This window comes from Sinocyclocheilus anshuiensis, unplaced genomic scaffold (genome assembly GCF_001515605.1).
Source record: "Sinocyclocheilus anshuiensis isolate Anshui unplaced genomic scaffold, SAMN03320099.WGS_v1.1 scaffold1845, whole genome shotgun sequence".
NCBI lineage: Eukaryota > Metazoa > Chordata > Actinopteri > Cypriniformes > Cyprinidae > Sinocyclocheilus > Sinocyclocheilus anshuiensis.
In genome coordinates, this window is record NW_015540953.1 from 260642 (window position 1) to 280580 (window position 19939).

At 37.1% G+C, this 19939-nt stretch overlaps 1 protein-coding gene across 3 annotated transcripts in view; it reads left to right on the forward strand.

The window, feature by feature from the left end:
• Nucleotides 1–19939, forward strand: part of LOC107689976 (rho guanine nucleotide exchange factor 40-like) — a 61320-nt gene that overhangs the window by 23515 nt on the left and 17866 nt on the right. For 2 of the 3 annotated variants that reach the window (XM_016488191.1, XM_016488190.1), the window contains exons 7-13: nucleotides 2312–2398; nucleotides 2870–2986; nucleotides 3895–3993; nucleotides 6624–6772; nucleotides 9988–10126; nucleotides 10948–11070; nucleotides 11380–11571. In XM_016488191.1, the coding sequence (XP_016343677.1) occupies nucleotides 2312–2398; nucleotides 2870–2986; nucleotides 3895–3993; nucleotides 6624–6772; nucleotides 9988–10126; nucleotides 10948–11070; nucleotides 11380–11571 (906 nt within the window). The remainder of the gene's footprint in view (nucleotides 1–2311; nucleotides 2399–2869; nucleotides 2987–3894; nucleotides 3994–6623; nucleotides 6773–9987; nucleotides 10127–10947; nucleotides 11071–11379; nucleotides 11572–19939) is intronic. The other variant, XM_016488192.1, reaches the window with a different exon arrangement.

The window sequence follows — 19939 nt, forward strand, 5'->3', positions numbered from 1 at the left end:
CAATAAATAGTCCCTCAGAGATACTGCAGGAACTTGATTCCTGAGCACATTTAATGGAAGTGGCTTTAGAGTTTGTGCCATGGACCTGAATGCAGATTAATGCTGCTTTCTTCTCCTGCCAGCAACCTGCCCCACTCTAAAAGATTGAGGATGTGCCAATGCTGACTTCACCATTTAGACTTCCTGAGTGAGATAGAGAGCGATAAGCATGAGCAATATAAAAGTAAAATTGAGAATGTTTTTAATGACAGTGTTGTCTTAAATAGCACAGGGCCTCTATAAGATGTTTTCATTGTCTCTACTCATTTGAGCTGTAGCACAGCTGCAGAAATTCCCCATGTGACCTTTCCTTCTTTGATGTTTTATCTGTATCTGTAATCCATGATGGACAGCATACAAGTGCTGTCTTGTGGAAAAGGTGGCTTTACTGAATGTTTTTGAGATTCTTGATGATATGCTGCTAAACTATGTGAACGTCACGTGTTGGAGCACCCTTCAAGATTCAAGATTTTTATTTGTCACATACATGGTTATATAGGGAATATATGACCATTGTGTAGGGAGAGTAGAGCAGAGGACTCAGGACACAGCCCTGTGGAGCTCCTACGTTCAGGGTGATGGAGTTGGAGGTGAACTGGCCTACTTTCACCACTTGAGGTCAATGTATTCAGGGTCAGTGCTGCTAACACTGACAGATGAGATCTGTCTGAATGAATGCAGTAGCTCAGGGAACAGACACGGGCTCTTCTTCCTCCACTGTACTATCGTACATACTATCGTCTTATTATAGATGTCCTTTTCAGCTGACAATTGCACTTTTCCCTCAGGCCTCTGTATTCAAATAGATAAGTTTGAATCATGGCCAACCAAGGAACTGACTTTCTTTTGCTTTATAAACTGATTTGGCAACAATATAGTAATGGTTTGGTTAGAAGAAACGTTTGATTTGCATTTTGGATGGGAGATTAATCCAGAATATAAATTTGCCATCCCATTTCACCTGGTTTACACTACCATTGAAAAGTTCAGGGTGGGTATATATATTAGCACCACTGTTGATCAGTTGAATATATGTTAAAAAAAAACATCTTACTTTAAAACAGTAGTGTATATAAGTATTGATATATTTGTAGTTGTTGGAGTTGTGACACATGTTTGAGTTTAGTTTATCAGTCTAATAAAAAGGTATAATCCCAAAATATTCTGTTCTGTGCCAGGCTTTTGTTAACTTGGAACAGTCCCCACATTTATCATTCCTTCTCTTTGGCCCCCACATGACAGGGGAAAACTGGAAACCTGATCCAACCTCACCATGTATTCATTATTTTAATACACTCAAAAAGCAAAGTGAAAAAGAAAACTGCAGTGTATCAGTAAGTAGGCAGTAAATATCAGCGGTAATTATGTCTCAGCCCTGAAGAGTTTGTTGATGTTTCTGGAACATTCCTTAGTAAATATGCTATTGTTTCGTTCCAGCAAAGCTTTTCTTCCTTCTGTTCAGATGTGGCTAAGATGGCATGATAATGCGTGCATGATCAGTATGCATGATGACATGCAAGGAAACAGACAAAAACAGCTCTCAAATGGCATAAACGACTTCTCTGGTCTGTTTTTACAGAGTGTTGTTTTTCTGCTCTTTTGTTATGGGGCATACAACTCATTTCATTCACACTGACAGAAGACTTTTATTGTGGTTCTTGGGGCACATGACAGAAAATTGTCTGCTAGGTTATGTAACCTTTAAAAACTTCTGTTGAATGATGTAATTTATGCATATGCATAGTTTAAAGTTGGCAAGTAATTCACCCTGTCTATTTTCTAAATGTTATTTATCATATTGATCTTACAATATATTCATATACATGTTCCAATTTTTGCATTTTTTTTAATGTCACAATTGTTAATCAAAATGTCCTAAGTAACTTGATCTTCCGGTGAAACGATAGACTTTCCTCTGGTGATGTATGCTAAAGTTTTCCAAACATTTTGTATACAACAATCGACTGCAAGCTCACATTCAGATCTGTCTCCACCAGTCAACAACTAAAGAGAATATCTAGTCTCCACCCTATATTTTTTGGGGGTTGTGAATTTAAGTAATAGTCAAATAGTACAAATACAAGCTGTATTAACAACATCTGTATCAATAGCAATATATATATAAATTTATGTTTAAAAAGTCTTATTCAGTAATCATAAATGACTGCAAAAGCATTTTTTGGTCTGTAGGACTGGGAACTCTGGTTTAGTCAGTGAAATGTGTGTAATTCATGGTGCTATCTGTGCTATATAGTCTATTCAATCTCTACAGGAAGCCATGCCGGGATGCATCCATACAGTACTGCTGCTGGCCGACAGAGATCTGGCTCTACGTGTGGAGAAAACCACTTCTATACAGGTAACACACAAATATTACCCATCACCTGTAACATGCCCTGACGTTACAGCCACAGTAAAACTCAAACAATAACAGCAGAAGACAACATCTGTGTCATGTGCCACATGTGGTGAGGGCTGGTAGGATGGAAAATGCAAACATAAATACAAGAATCTGGTTTTCAGCTAGCTAGTCTGCACTCTCAGAGAAATAGATGACTTTTTTAAAGCACAAGTGTCTGTACTGAGGCGCATCTTGTGCCTGACACAAAACGGACTGACCAGAGATAGAGTCTTGTAGCTACGTAGGAAAGTGCTTCAGTTGAGAATGTCACAACAGCTGGACAGATAGTGTAGCCTAGACATCTATCTAAGCTATTAGAACAGCCATTGTGGCATCTGAAGTGTTTATGATAGCACTGCAACCCATATATGGCCCCTTTAATGCAGAAGCTAAACCTGACAACTGTTGTGTTCTTTTGGCATCTGTCAGGTGGAGTTGTTGACATCGCTTAAGTCTCTCTATAAGCATGTTGACATCGCTCAACTACCCACTGAGTTTGAAGGCACTTTCCCTTATTCCCACAGCAGCTGGGTCTGTTTCAGAATGGTGAGAAAATCATCATCTTCATCATTCTTATGACTAAAGGCTGGAATACACTACATGTCTTGTTCCCTGAATCTGCTCAGTCAGAGGATATAAAACATGTTTGATATTTTTAGCCAGTTTTAGAACACATATTGTTTTCTGTATTTGTCATGCACCTCCTAAAACAGAGGCACATGTTTTGCATGTCAGGAACAACTTTCTGGTGTGTTAGAAATGACTTGAAAGTCTGGTATTTAACAATTTTTTTTAATTTTGTATATTGTATTCCAGCCTTAATATGGATTAATACAGAACTAAGCCACAAGAGGCCATGCAGCCATAATATAATAAAAGTATTCAGTGGTTTAAATGTATTAATACTGATCACAATAAATAGTTCCTCTGCCAAGTAGCTTATTTATATATTTAACATTTAACTTGAAACATTAAGATATAGGCTAATTAATTTGATGTGCAGCCACATATCTGACAACAGTTTTTTTTATTAATCTGGAATTTCTTTCTAATGGTTTCTTGTTCCTATAGTTCCTATTCTTGTTCCTATAGCCACAGCATCTGACAACAGTTTTTTTTATTAATCTGGAATTTTTTTCTAATGGTTTCTTGTTCCTATATTTCCTATTCTTGTTTCTATAGCCACAGCATCTGACAACAGTTTTTTTTTATTAATCTGGAATTTTTTTCTAATGGTTTCTTGTTCCTATATTTCCTATTCTTGTTTCTATAGCCACAGCATCTGACAACAGTTTTTTTTTATTAATCTGGAATTTTTTTCTAATGGTTTCTTGTTCCTATATTTCCTATTCTTGTTTCTATAGCCACAGCATCTGACAACAGTTTTTTTTTATTAATCTGGAATTTTTTTCTAATGGTTTCTTGTTCCTATATTTCTTTCTGTTATATTTCAGAGGCTGGAGCAGCTGACCAGCCATTGTAAGGATGCTGTGAACCTGCTTCAGAACACCATCAGCAAACTGGAGTCTACAGTGCTGCCACCTACAGCAGAGGTACTGCAACAGTCAATACAATACTTTTCTAAAAGCAGCTCAGCTGAGCAGTCTCACAGAAAATGCTTTGTCCTAGCCCTGTCCCGAGGGAGAGTGCTGTATATGCATATATTTTGGCAGACTCTTTTATCTAAAGCGACTTGCATTAAAGGTATACATTTTTGTCAGTTTTTGCATTCCCTGGGTACCGAACCCAAGGTGTTGCTATGCTCTGTTGTTTGAGGAATATATATTGTGGGTACTTTGTCTGTGATCCACTGTGATCTACCTCAGGAGGGCATCATCATGGCACTAAAATCTTCTCTTCTGAGTCTGAGGGACTTCTATACTATTTCCATGAAGTAGAGTAGTGGCACTGGTGTCCGGTTACGGTGATTTAAAGACTGTTCTATTTAGAAGAGATGTCTAGTTTTGAAAAATAGACTTCAGTTTGTGTGTGGTTGGGGTTAGTGTGTCAAGGCTTTGACTGAGTTGACCTTTGGCTGTCAGTGGAGGTCACGAAGGACCTTTTTATCCACAGGCTTCTGGGGAAAATCAGTGCCTCAGGAGAAATAATGATCTCCCAGAGGGGTGTTTATCTGCAGCCATCTTTAAAATCACTTACCAAGGGTTTATTTGAAGAGTAGAATGGCGAGGCAGTGGTTGAGGGTATGGATTTCTGTTTGACTTTATCCTGAATGCTAAAACAGCCCCTCTTGTGGATGAAGTGATGCTTAGATGGTAAATGAATAGAAGACCAAAACAAGTCTTGGCCCGTCCTCTCATCTCTCGACCATTTCTCCTTTCTCTTCTGTGTCCCTCCGTTAATCTGAACATGTGCCCTCTTCCTTTTCCATGTCTTTTCACTATGAGTCTGAGTTATTTTCTCCCTGTATTTTCACATAAACCTAACATACGTTCAGTTTTTCATCCATTTAATAGTTTATTATACAGTGTCTATGAAGAGTTTTAAAGTAGTACTGTAAACAAAAATGCAAATAAGCTTTAAAACACAGAAACATCCACTGACATTTGTAATTCATGTAATTGCTCTACAATTTCATCCCACTTCACACACAATAATTAGGGTGTAGACATAAGACAGTAATTATGAGCTTTTTATCACTTTGAGTACTTTTTCAAATTCACTTTAAAAAGGCTTTTGTTGAGGTTCCTGAGGTTATTTAGTATAATATAACCTTTTTTTGTTAGCGCCTTATAGACTTGGCATAGTGTGGTCAGACCACCATCTGCATCATTGGGTAGGTATTATGGATGCTTTTCTGGGTGGTGGTCTGACTCATCCACCCCAAAAAAGTATTACGCCACTTAACACTTTTTTTTAGATTTTAATTAAGATGACGTTTTGCTAATTTATGGCCCTTGTTTACTAACGAGAACCACTTTCAGAAGTGGTTTCAGTACATTTGTAAGGGAATTTTCAAAAACATAAATGTGTGCCAAGTAATGTGAACCATTTTAAACATTTTACACCAGAAAAAATTGTATCAGTAGTCAATACTTGTGATGGCTATGTTTAAAATCATGTACACTACCATTCAAAGTCATTACGTTTTTTTTTTTGTTTTTTTTTTAAGAAATTATTACTTTATTCAGCAAGGATGCATTAAATTGATCAAAAGTGACAACGCAGTTTAAATTGTTATAATAAAATCTAATAAATACTGTTCTTTTGAACTTTCTATTCATTTAAAGAATCCTAAAAAAAATTTATCTTGGTTTCTACAAGAATATTAACCTGCACAACTGTTTTCAACATTGATAATAAGAAATAATAAGAAATGTTTCTCAAGCACCAAGTTAGCATATTAAAAAATTATTTCTGAAGGATTATGTGACACTGAAGAATGGAGCTGCTGAAAATTCAGCTTTGCCATCGCAGGAATAAATTACATTTTAAAAATATATTTTTTATTCTTTTGAATGGTAGTGTACACTCACAAAGGATGACTCCAGTCATATTAGTGGCCTAGAAAACCTGTTTTTTTACATTACGTTTTACATAGAGTGGGTCACCCCTTCATCGGGTCTGTCGTGTTGAAATCAGATGACCAGCCAACTCATGCTTATGTGATAAGCAACTTATGCTTATTGACAAATACACCTGTGTGCATTTCTACAGAATATTTTGGTAACTTTTGCTCTATCATTATGCTGTATCTACACCAAAGGGGGTCAGTATATAAAGTGCAAGACAAGTGTTATATTGTTTAGAAAGACTATAAACACACGCACACACACCCGAAGGTGTGGCAGTTATGTGTATTACACATTGTACTGTAGCTTAAGCTCATTTGATCACTTAATGAGTACAAACATGAGCTGGTATTAGATGAAGGAGGTGTAGATATCATTTAATGAATAATAATGCCTGTGTGCGTGAGAGTGTGTACAGGTAATGTGTGCTGCTCCAGGAAACGCAGGTATTACTCTCTATGTCGACGGAGTTTGTGAGACAGGAACATAATGATGGGGTGTGTGTACGTCCTGGAGAAGGGACAGATATTACTCAGTGTGAACAGTAGATAAGTAATATGTGTATATGTAATAATAAGGTGTATGGGAATGTGTGGAGCTGTAGAGGAGTGTCTGTGTTTTATAGTAATGAATGTGTGTTTGTGCGTTTGCAGGAGGCACAGATCTTATTGTGTAAGTACAGAGAGTTGATGAGGACTGTTCTGGAGGACAGCAGGTTGGTGCGGCTACAGCTGGAGGGAGGAGCCGCTCTGTCCCGTTTGCGAAAAGAGGAGACCAGTGTCAGTCTGACAGAGGACTACAGGTGAGAAAATATCGTCCAGACAACACCTTTAACCTACTGCACACATCACAAAAGTTAGGCAATTTAATTATGCTGTCAACAGGCAACATGTTTTGGTCAAAGGCAGCATGATATGTCCTTTGTAGAAAAGGCAATCCCAGAATACACTCTAGCAAGCTCACTGAAAAAATATATACATTAAATGCTAGAAGAATACTTATTATACAAGTACCAGTCAAAATTTTGTATGGGAGTCTCTTATGCTCATCAATGCTGCATTTATTTGATCAGAAATACAATAAAAAAAACAGTAATATTGTAAAGTAGTATTACAGTTTACATTTTTTTTATTCCTGTGTTGGCAAAGTTGAATTTTCATTAACCATTACTTCTGTCCTCAGTGTTTCATGATCCTTCGGAAATCATTCTAATATGCTGATTTTGTGCTCTAGAAACATTTCTTATCAACATTGAAAACAGTTTTCAGCTTTTTTTTCTTCAGTTTTTTAATTTAATGCATCCTTACAGAACAAAAGCATTATTTAAAAAATAAGGTTTTTATAAAAGGAGTGACTGTAAAAGACTGTTTTACATAAAGTTTGTATGTGATATGCATACTCATTATGAAAGTGATTTTCAAATATAGAAATCAGTTGTTGATTCATGTGAGTTCCTGCCTATGTAGAAAATTACAAATGAGTCACCAATGAAGTACCAGTAACGATGCAGCCTAAATGGGTTCACTAGGTTTCGGAACTAAATTGTACAATTATAAGAGACATGAGAATGACAAACAAGAGAGGGATAATGAGAGACAAAAAAAAGTGTTGAGAGCATGGGAGAGCATGTTCAGACCTCTGATGATCAGGGCTGGGTTCAGCTCGAGGTTGAGGGAATGTGAATGTTATTTCCCACAGCTAGGCCAAGAGAAATGTCTTTATCAGCACACAATCATTCATCCTGAAACATACACACATAATCTCAGAGCTAAACAGACACCAGTATGCGCATGTGTCTGTCTCTGATAACATAGTATGGTTTGGATGCAGCAGAGCTCTGGTGCCGCTTCCTGTTTGACTTTGCATAAAACACACAGGCATGTCTGCACTGGCTGACTGAAGCTCACTTTCAAAGCCTCCTGCTCAGACACAAATACTCGAGCTTGGTGTTTGTAAGGGTCTCTGCTGATAAAGACCCGGTGGGTCGCTCATTGATGGTTTGAATTTAGGTTTCCCACAATCTTCATCTACTTAATAAACATGCAAGGGGCAGGCATCTAAGCCAGTCTCTCTGGTTCTGTAACCTGATTTATTGTCGGCATTGTCATCTCCTTCCCTTTTGTGTCTTTCATATTAGGTGAAATTATAGTTTAAAGGCTGTGCATGTTCTTCAGGTTGCTCATTTGCTGTCTAACGAATGCCAAAATTAAACCTTAGCTGTCTGAGCTGCTCACACACAAGCGCATCACCTGGATGCTGACAGACACACAAAGGGCTCAATCTCACAGGTGTGACTGAGTCTAAAGTGCTTGACAATAGTGAACAAATCCGGCCCTTTTTTCTGCCTTTTTCTGTGTTGATGACACGGACTTCTTCCCTCACACATAATCCCTCTCAGTCTAGTCTTTTTAATGTTTCCTTTGGATTCTAAAGGTGAACTATGACCCCTTGCTTTTTTTACTGACTGGAATCATTACACTGTTACTCACCGGTGGTCCTACAACCTGCTGATTTTTGTTTCAAATATACATAAATAGGAACTTTTATCTTGTTTATTCCTCTTTTTTAGTCCTTGTCAAACTGTATAATATATATATATAGTATTAATAGTAATAAGAATAATAATCAAAATAATTGTCACCATTAATCCCTAATAAAAAAAAGTAGCCTAATGATAATAATTTTTATTATTAGAAACTATAACATTTAATTTATAATAATGATAATGAAGGCCTCTGATTTTTCATCCATCCATCCTTAGACTCTTATCTCTCTCACTCACTCTTTTGTCATTCTCTCTTGCTGGAATGTCTTTGATATGTCCTGCATGCTGTGATAACCTGTGTTTGCTCTGGGTGTGTGCTGTGAATAATTGGTGGGTTTTGGACTGATTCTGAGGTCACTGATTTGCCTTTCATTGTGTGTCATACTCAGATTGTTCCAACAGTGAACTTGCGTCAACCAAAACTTGAAAAAGTTCACCCCAAATTAAAATTCAATTATCATTTACTTTCCAACCTTTTTTAAATTTTCTTTTTCTGTGGATTTCATTTCGGTTGCAGCTCTTTTCCACACACTGATATTGAATAGAAACTAAGGCTGTCAAGCTCTAAACAAACAAACAAACTACCATGAAAATAACTTTATTTTAACATGCGAATATGCATTTATGTGTATCTAACAGCAGGGGGCACAGTTCAGTATGGCTGTGTTGTTGTGCATGTGCCACATGTCTGTCTGCATTACTAAGTCTTACTTGCTTTGAAGTGTTTTGGCAGTCAAATGGGAATGTGGCATTCTTCAAAAATAGTTCTATATTCTAATATTGACATCGGTGTTATGTTTGGTTCAGAGAGTGGATCACTCTTTGACTGAGTTAGTTGGCATATTGTTGAAGGGAAATGTTGTATAAATGTTTGACTAGAGCACAATACAGTATTATGTGAGTGAACTATAGCAGTGATGAAGTCATTCAGTAGATATCAGCCTCTGCTGCTGTGCACAGTGCGTTCTGTCAGTGTGTATCACAACGCTGCATTTTTAACACACAAAATGCATTTTTACTCATATTTCTTCGCAATTATGCATTTAAAGAAATACATATTTCCTGACATACTGTTTGTAGAGTATCACGGTATACAGTCATTGACATAGTTGACATAGTTTCTCTCATTTATAGTCTTTTTCTTTTCTCATACAACACACACACACACAAACTCCAGCTCTGCTCCATACTGTCTCCCATTGCCAGACCATTCTGTAAAACCAACTTGCACATCTAATTACATTCACTAAATCTCTAAAAGCCAGGCCCAATCAATGGTTCTGTAAGGCTGTCTTAGCCAATGAGACGAGAGTTCTAAAAGAGCGTCTCAGCCAATGAGATGTGAGTCCTGCAGTCAGTGTTTTCTCTAAGATCTGATGCTTGGAGTTTCTCTCAGGCATTAGAAACAAGCTCAAGACAATATGTAGACTACATTTAATATGCTAAAGAAATCCTGTTGGTGTGTGTTTTAGAGATGCCATCGAGAGTGCAGGCTGTCTGTACAACCAAGTGGACGAGTTAGTTCACAGACTGGTGATGCTGTCCAACAAATGCACACAGGAACTGGAATTCATAATGGAGTTTAAGACTCTGGAGGAGGGATTCAGAGAGGTGAGGACTAAAGTTTTGCACTTGCTATTATGTACTGTATTAATTACAGATGATCATAAGAGCTGCGTCTGAGACTCAGCAAATGTTACCTGCTCTTTAATGGGATCATTTCTTATATTTGCATTTTGATTTGTTTTCATACTTTATTATAAAAGTCCTCTATAAATATACTTCTAAGTAGAGTTCTACTAAGTTAAAATTCAATTCTGAGACGAATGTACATTTTTAGTTAAACTTTTCACTTAAATTATGAAATTAAATCTATTTTTTGTTAGCAAGGACTCCAAAATAGAAGCATTTGCATGGATAGTCTGAGACGTTTGAATTCCATTTGGGCAGTTTTTGTCTTCAAGGCTTATTCTTAGCAGTGTTTTGTAGTGAATTTAAACTTGAAAAATACTGAACACTGTACTGAAGTGCCACACACAAGCACACTGACTCACAAACAGCCTTACTAAGCTACACACTGACTTGGTGATTTATTCTTCTGATTGTTTTAATGGATGATTGTGCCCAGCAGGCAGAAAGAGGGGGAAAAAATCCTGTTGGCAAGGTTATAGTGGAAGCTGCTGAAACAGATTAGCCAAGCACACACACACACATTCATGCACATCATGAGAAAGTGTAATCTAGCACCATAGCATCTGTATCAGATGACAGACACGTGAAGGATGTGTTTGTGTGCTTATGTTTCAGTCTACTGCCAAAGTCTACTGTCACAGAGAATAAAGAGCATAAATATGTCGTTCTGAGTGAAACTTAAGAGAGTGCAGCTGGACTGTAGCAGAAATAACTGTTTGTATGTATATGTTGTCTCTTAGGTGAGTCAGTGGATAGAAGAAGTGGGCGAGACTCGTCTGCAGACACTGAGTGAGCTGGAAGATTCCTTGGAGCAGTTACATCATAAACAGACTGTCTTCAGAGAATTTTACACAGCTGCATATGTATGTCAACTCTTATTAAATTTGTTTTACATAGTGCTTTTTACCCCCTGCCACAGCATCTGCATGTTGTTTCTTTTTCTTTCTTTTTTTTTTGCATAGTCCTCATATTTGCTCAACAAATGCCTTATGATGTTTTTATATGAACTGAGAGGTAATATTTTACAGCAGGTGTCAAACATTTGCTTTATTATGTCAACATGAGCTTCAAGAGTGTTTGTAACTGTTCAAATGTAGTCACCTCAGTCGCACCCTCTGTTTTCATACCAGTTCACTGTGTAATTCTGGGTGTGTGTGTGTGTGTGTGTTCAGGAGCACTGTAAGAGTGGTGAAGCTCTCCTTAAGCGCTTAGAGAAGTGGGAAGACGTCTCTTCTGCAGAGCTGCAGGTGTACGAGGTGAAGATACGCTCATTCTGGGTCCATCTACATGATTTCTCCCAGCGAGTGGAGGAAACCAAGGATAAAATTGACAAGACTGTTCGACTCTACGAGTTTTTTGACAAGGTGAGTGGTCATTAGTTGCTCATAATATGAACTCCCCTGGAGTTCTCTCTTTCTGTTTTTACTTTTACTACTTAGGCTCACTTGTCATGCTACTGGTATTGAGTTTGAACACCCTGTAGCTGTATTCTCTGTAATTGTATTGTAGTGTGTGAAAAGTTGAGAAGTTTTAGAAGATTTTGAGATTTGTTAGAGATGATTTGTTAGAAATGTTGTTCTAAATGGTTTAGTATGGGGATAGTTCACCCAAGAATGATAATTCTGTCATCATTTACTCACCATCATGTCATTCCAAACCTGTATGACCGACTTTCTTCCATGTTTTTTTCCCCTTCATACAATAAAAGTCACTGGGGTGCAATGTTGTTTGGACCCCATTTAGTTTTGAAATACCTTCTGTTGTGTTCAACATGACAAAGTAAGTCATACAAGTTTGGAATGTCAAGACGTTGAGGAAATGATGACAGAATTAAAATTTTTCAGTGACCTATCCCTTTAATTATATGTACTGGATTGTTTGAGGCTTTTTTCGATTGAAATATTGGTTTGGTGGATAATAAGAGATTGCTCAGTGTACCGGTACTGCTTTCTAATTATAAGGTGTGTAAATTGCTCAGAATTATTACCTTGATACATAAATCCATAAATTTGTGGTCATTCTAACCTGTCCTATGTCTCACCCAGTGCAGTTCAGTCAGTTTAGATTAGATTACCCCTGTGCGTTAGCTGTTTTCCATTTTTCAATGCATAGTTGTTTGGCCAGATATAGTTCATTATTTATAAACGTTTTGCTCTTCAGTTTCATATCATTGTCTTTTCATATGTTGTACTTACAGGACACTTTCTTTTCTAATAAATGAATGTGGTTTCTGTTAATGTAATTTAGTTTAGTCTAAATGTAGTTTCCCTATAATCAAGTAGGCTTGGCGACCCCTGGTGGGGGTCATGACCCACAGGTTGTGAAACCTTGTCTTATTGAACACTATCTGTCCTCTAGATGACCTCAGATGGGTGTTGAAACAGTTTTTAATGAAAACTTGATTTTTTTTTTCTATATTTTTCCCAAACAGTGATAAAAACTTTAGAATTAACATAATTTGATATCAAAATTTTGGGTTGGATGTTCTAGGTAGTGTTAAGTGATGGCAATGGAGGACTTTTTCATGTATTTTTCCATCAGACTCTAGTTTCTCTGAAGAGAATACAGTGTTTCTAAAGCACCAGCTATTACGGAAATCCCTGACTGGCAGTGATGTCAGGCAAACAAACACATTCACACACACAAACACACACGCACGATTGTCTCTGTGATCAGACCATTGTGTTTTTCCTCTGCTGTGACACTGGGTGAGTGTTGAACGCTTCAGTCTGACTTCAGTGTTTCTCCCTGAGCCCCAGCATGGACAGATGGTCCAGTTGGCTGACCGCTGTCAGATTTTATCATTAGCATAATCATAGTGCTCTTTCCTGACTCATCAGACCATCCATATATAGACCCCTTGCCCTGTTGGCATGGCGACCTCGTCCAAGCCCTGTCCTGCCGTCTGTTGGCATATTGACAAAAGGTGTTAGTGTATTTGTGTATTAATCAAAGCTTTTGATTGTATATAAATCAAAAGCTGGCTTAGTTTACATATGACTACCTGTTTCTAGATCAGTCTCTGACGGAGCACGCATTTATCCTCTTTAGTCTTCAGCACTGCAGAGTCTTTGTGTCGTTGTGTTAAGATGCGCGATGACACTTGTGGAACTCACTGGCGTCATCTGACTGGCGAACATGAATGCTTATTCACACCACCTGTCCTTTCACACCCATTCCTGGGCATGTCATTTCATGCTTTTGATTAGACTCATGAATTGAACAACATTGGTGGTTGTGTATTCATTGTATAATAGTATACAGCAGTTGCGAGTGGTTGCTTTTTTATAACGCCAAATAACGTTTACAGGTAGTTAAGTTATGATACGTAATCAGAGGGTGGGGAGATGGGGGGATTCCCCCGGTCTATATATCTCTCTGCATCAACTAAATTATTTTTTTATTCACAGTGAATAGGAGTTAAAACTCCCACCTGTGTGACACTCCAATAACAGACCATGCAAAATACCCGAAAGTATTTAAAATATTGCAAAGTAATGTTGCAACCTTGCAAGCAATAATAAAATCAGAGAAGGACTTCAAGCGACACGAGCATACGCAAAACAATATGATGTTTGTTATTATTAAAATTTTATATAGCCCACGTTTTTATAAACATTATTTTTTTTTTATTTAAATTTTATATAGCCCACGTTTTTATAAACATTGAGAACGTGCTATAATCCTGGTGAGTCATAGCAACAGAGCGGAGGCGAGAAAGCTGGAGAGAATCCGCTCACCCGGAAGCAACCATAACTGACGTAGATTTACAGAAAATTACTGCCGTTTGGCAAAAAAAAATCATTTTACGTGCTTATTCCTAACTCTTTAAGCTTTAAGTTACATTTCAAATGACAAGGGATCAACTTATAATCATGTTTATATGAATTATCCAGTGAACTTATTCTCTAAAATGGCCTGGGTATGCGGAGCATTCGCAGCTTATATGGACGGAATGCCACTGGTATACAGGTGTGTATTAGCCTTGTGTGAGCATTATATGCATATGTGTGAGTGTGTGTGATCATTGACAGTACAGAGTCTTTATCTTTTTTTCTGTAAGTCGTGAGTGACCACATGCTGGACTTGATTTGTCTTCGATGACAAATTGGCTCATCCCAGATTTAGAAACTGACTGTTTGAGTGTGTTGCCTACCAACCGATCCGAACATGGGTGATGAGCTGGCCAGTGTGGATTGTGGTCATCAAACACAATGGGTTTGCTATGACAGCTGAGGCTGAGCGAAACCACAGGACACGAGACTCTATTCATACAACAGGACAACATGAATGAATGAATGACTGAGAAAGGTTTCTGTGCTCATAGAAGACCTGAAAAATCATAGAATTGTAAAATTGTGATTTTTCAATCATCGAAAAGTCATGGGAATTTCTTAATGTCTTAAGAAAATCTTAAAAGGTTATGGGAATATTTGTAGCAAATGTAAAACTTTTCTGTAGAAAATGGAAATCTAGTTTTTCTCTAAATTATAAAACTGTTCAAAAGTTTCGGGTCAGTACGTTTTTGAAGTGTTTTTGAAAGACGTTTCTCTTGCTTGCTAAGGTTTCATTTATTTGATCATAAATACAGAAAAACATTGCTATTGTGAAATATTATTACTTTTAAAATTAGCTATTTTCTATTTTAATATATTTTACAGTGTACTTTATTCCTGTGGTGGTAAAGCTGTATTTTTAGCAGCCATTACTCCAGTCTTCAGTGTCACATCATCCTTCAGAAATCATTCTATTATGCTGATTTGGTGCTCAAGAAACATTTTTTTAAATTATTTATGTTGAAAACAGTTGTGATGCTTAATATTTTTGTGGAAACCATTATATATTTTTCATGATTCTTTGGTAAAAAGAAAGTTCAAATTAAATTGATATCTTTTGCATGATGTATTTACTCTCAATTTTGATCAATTTAATTCATACTTGCTGAACAAAAGTATTTCTTTAAAAATAATTAAGAAAAAAAAAACTTACTGACCCCAGACTGGTAGTGTATGATTTTTCTGAATCAGCTAGAAATGTTCTTTGTGAGTTAAAAAGAAAAGAAGTATTATGCAAAATTTAAAGAGATTTCACTTTTGTGTGACCTACAAGGTTTCACTTCAAAATAAATATCTAAAGTGAGTCAGTGAGTGTGAATGAATTAATTTACTCTGACCTTACTGGGCGCTGTATGAGCTCACTGACACACATTGGGTGACAAACATAATATTGACAATCTATTGTCTGGATCAGAGCCCTGCAGGCAATCACAGCAGCCAGCAGTGCAGAAAGTGACAGCGAAGCTGTGAGCATCAGCCCAGTGATATAGCCCGAGGCACAGCAGACAGTAGAGCTCAGTGTGTGAGACCGAGTCCTTTCTACTCCAGATGGTCTGCGTGTGTAAGAGGGCAGAGAGTGAGGAATCACAGAGATGGTGTTTGATGGGAGGATGAGGGCAAACTGACTGTATTGATCGTAATGCTCATCTTTACAAGCCAGTGTGGTACTATTGTCTGAGAAGATTTGTCTTCAGTTGCCCGCCCCCTGCGTTATATTTTAAATTCATTCAAACTCTTATATTAGTGTTTGAAAATGCAGGTTCAGGGTGTCACTCATCTCTATAATGCTACTAGGAAACTCATTTCCTCTTTTGTTCTACATGGTTTTAAGCCTAAACACATACAGTCAGACATTACAAGTCAAAGGAAATGGCACCTCCATGTTGTCATTATAATAATAATACGACAGTACAACTGAATTAACACACTACAGGCTTCTGCTCAGAGAGGATGAGCATATTTATGCCCTCTCACAGTGAATGTAAATGGATGAATCTATGAAAATAATTATGTATGTATATATATATATATATATATATATATATATATTTATATATATTAACTATATATATATATATATATATATATATATAATGTTAGTATTATTTACATTTTAACTTTAGTTTAGGTTTTGAGAATTTTGACATTTTCTTTTGACATTTTATCAGTTTTTGATTTTTTAAAATATTTCTTTTTAGCTTTAATGTATTTTTTTTTTTTCAGTTTTAGTTGCAGCAAGTATGAAAACAACTATGAAAACAACATTGTCATTACTGTAATAGTTTTCATATGTCTAGTCTATTACAGAAACACTTTTTAATTGTATTTATAACAAGCTATTTCAGCAAATGCTAATAAGATGTATACATACATTCATATTTCACATTATAGCATTTCTTTTTTTTTCTTTCTTTTTTTTTTATGAACTTCAACACAATAACAATCAAACAACACTCCTTCATGGGTACATACATAAATATTTTTCCCAAAGTATAACATAAAAAGTAAAAGAAATTTCAGTCTGGTCAACTGGTTACGCTATAAGCAAGTATTTGTAAGCATGTATACGTGAAGATTTGTGGTCATACATTCATAAACATAATACTAATTTCCTTAGGCTTACTATCAAGCAGCCGTTGATCCTAATTACATACATTTACATTAATGAATATACATATTTCACTTTGGCATTTATCTGTCTTCTCTCTGTTTTGATATATAGATTGTCCATTTTCCCCAGTGTTTCTTAAAAGTCTCTTCTTGCAGTCTCAACCTGAATGTCAGTCTTTCCATCTTGTAAATTTCTGTAACTATTTGTTCCCACTGAGTTCTTGTTGGGGACATTATAGCATTTCTAATATAGGTTTCATTTTCTTTCAGCAAAAATTTTTCTTGTTTTCTTCTTTTTGCACATGAAAGAAATATTATTTATTTTTATTTCTAATTTTTATTTAAGAAGCATGTAATTTATCATTTGAGCAAATCCAGCAGTGACACACGCGGCAGTTGTTGTATTGGAATAATGTGTGTGTGTGTGTGCAACATACTGTGAGCGGTTGAGTATTGATCAGGTTATTGATACTCCCATGTCTCCAAGGAATGAACTCTTTCCCCACATGCCTCCTGTTGCTGTTTTCCTCTAATCCAACTCTAACTGAATACAGCTTACAGCTTGCTCAACCATACAAGTGTTATACATACAGAACCAGTAAAAACACATATGTGACCCTGGACCACAAAACCAGCCATAAGGGTCAATTTGTTGAAATTGAGATTTATACATCACCCAAAAGCTGAACAAATAAGCTTTCCATTGATGTATGGTTTGCTAAAATATGACAATATTTGGCCGAGATACAACTATCTAAAAAATCTAAATATTGAGAAAATCGACTTTAAAGTTGTCCAGATTAAGTCCTTAACAACACATATTACTAATCAAAAATTAAGTTTTGATATTTACAGTAGGAAATTTACACAATATCTTCATGGATGGAACATGATCATTACTTAATATCCTAATGTTTTTTGGCATAAAAGAATAATTTTGACCCATACAATGTATTGTTGGCTATTGCTACAAATATACCCGTGCTACTTAAGACTGGTTTTGTGCTCCAGGGTCACATATATAGTTTTGACCATGCTGCACTTCACATGATTATACCAGTCACTTCATTAGTGTGTATATCTGTGTTTATGAATCATCGGCTGGGCCTCATTTTGCCCTTCCCATCACCGCTCTGGATTTTTTCACTCCATTCACAAGGTCCAGTTAGCACCAGCGTGCCAAGTTTCAGCCATCGCTCTGCCATCTTTTCTTTGCCCTTTCTGGCGAGGGGCTTTGTAGTGTTGTTGACAGACACCCTCCTGTCCCATCCCCCCTTTCCTCTCTGCCTTCTACCCCCTCCGCCCCCTCTAGTGAAGTTGCTGGGGCAGACCCATCTGGTATTTAGACTTGCATTTGCCTGTGAATAGCAGGGAGGTGGGGAGAGGAGGGGAGTGGGCGCCACTGGCTCTCTCTCTCAGTTACTTTGTCATTCTGAGAGAGAGAGAGAGAAAAGGATGACCGCCGCCGCTCCGTGCTCTGGTCATGGGACCACCAGCGTCTTAGCCGAGCAGGAAAACGGATATAGCCACGGAGAGGTAGGAGTTTAGAGGAGCATTATGCTGATTAAAACAAGATCGTTTGACTGATATGCAGTGCTTTTAGTGATGCACAGGGAGTTTGTTTTATTTTTTAATCTTTGAAGACTTGTCAAGGCTTATGTTTCTACTGTAACAGATGTTGTTTCTCATGAGAGGCCACTATAATTGAAAGGCCAACTGAAATGTAGCTCAAAACTCTTTTGAATGGAGCACTTCTGGTGTCTATGGAGAGTTTCTTACTCTTCACTCAATCTCCACCCCCTACTTTCTGGCTCTCTTCAATCCCCTGTTCATTCATGCACTGGTAGAGTGTGTATGTGAGGGAAGCTCAGGCTATAAGTGTGTGAACTGCAGTGTTTTTAATAGTTTCCTATTGACCAACATTTCTCACACAGCTTAGATTGGAGTTTGGTGCCCTGGGCAAATGGCCACATCAGGGGGTTTATGCCATCCATTATCTCAGTGTAACTCCACACCTTGTTAGTCAGATCATTATGGAAGTGGATTACTTTACAACAACTTTGCGCCAGGAGCATGTTTCGAAGTGGGATGATCTGCAAGCAGACTAATAGATTTTTTCATTCAGCTCATCTTAGGTGACTTGTATGGTCGTGACGTCAGTGTATCTTTACTCACTTTCCTGCCCACAGGACGTTTCTACTGTTGCGTGTGTTAGAGTGCTTGCCTTATAAAGCATCCTGTAGTGTGATGTGATGTGATACTGTGAAAGTGATATATCAGTGGCGATTTCTTGAAGACTACACTGGAAGTACAACTTCCCATAGAATTCTGTGGACAGATGTGTTAAAATACAGTGATGCAGTGATAATCTATGATACAGTTCAAAAGTTTGGAGTCAGTAGGATTTTTAGAATGTATTCATCATTTTAATTTTTGAAGAATCATGTGACACTAAAGACTGAAGCAATGGCTGCTGAAAATTCAGCTTTGCCCTCACAGGAATTATTTTCATTTTAAAATATATTGTATAATGTATATATGACCCCCAAACTTTTGAATGGTAGTGTACAATTCCTGTCACTCATGGTGCATTTCAACATTTCAGAAAATTTTAGTGTAAAATATCTTGAAGGTCATTTAGTTACCATCTGGTTTAGTGTCTAAATAAATGAGTCTGCAGAAATGGAGCCCTATTAATACCTGTACCCATATTGTAATAGTACAAATGTGCTGCACCTCACTGGGAGTCTATGAGAGTAGCCTATCATGTGTGTTTTTCCTGGGAATAATGATCTGATTGCTTTTAGGTTACATAGCTTTCATTAATATATTTTTGTCCTGACCAGACAGCTTCTCTGTATGACTATGAGAGCTTTGGTTAAGGTTAGGGTTTGTCTCTCAGCATTAACCCTCAGTTAACCGTTAAATGAAACAGCAATATACTTTGTGTTTGAAATGTTAAAAAATATTGCTCTTATTCTGTCAAATGCAAAGTACTCGATGATACTAATCAAAGAGGTCAAGGGTCAGCTTTCCTTCATGGCCCCATTATAATAATAATAATAATAATAATTCATTACATTTATATAGCGCTTTTCTAGGCACTCAAAGCGCTTTACATTGTGAGGGGGATCTCCTCATCCACCACCAGTGTGCAGCATCCACCTGGATGATGTGACGGCAGCCATAGTGCGCCAGAACGCCCACCATTAGCCCCTGCTGGTAGAAGTTCTAACTACACCATCTGGTTCTTAAACAACTTTATTGACGGCCATTCAATATTAGC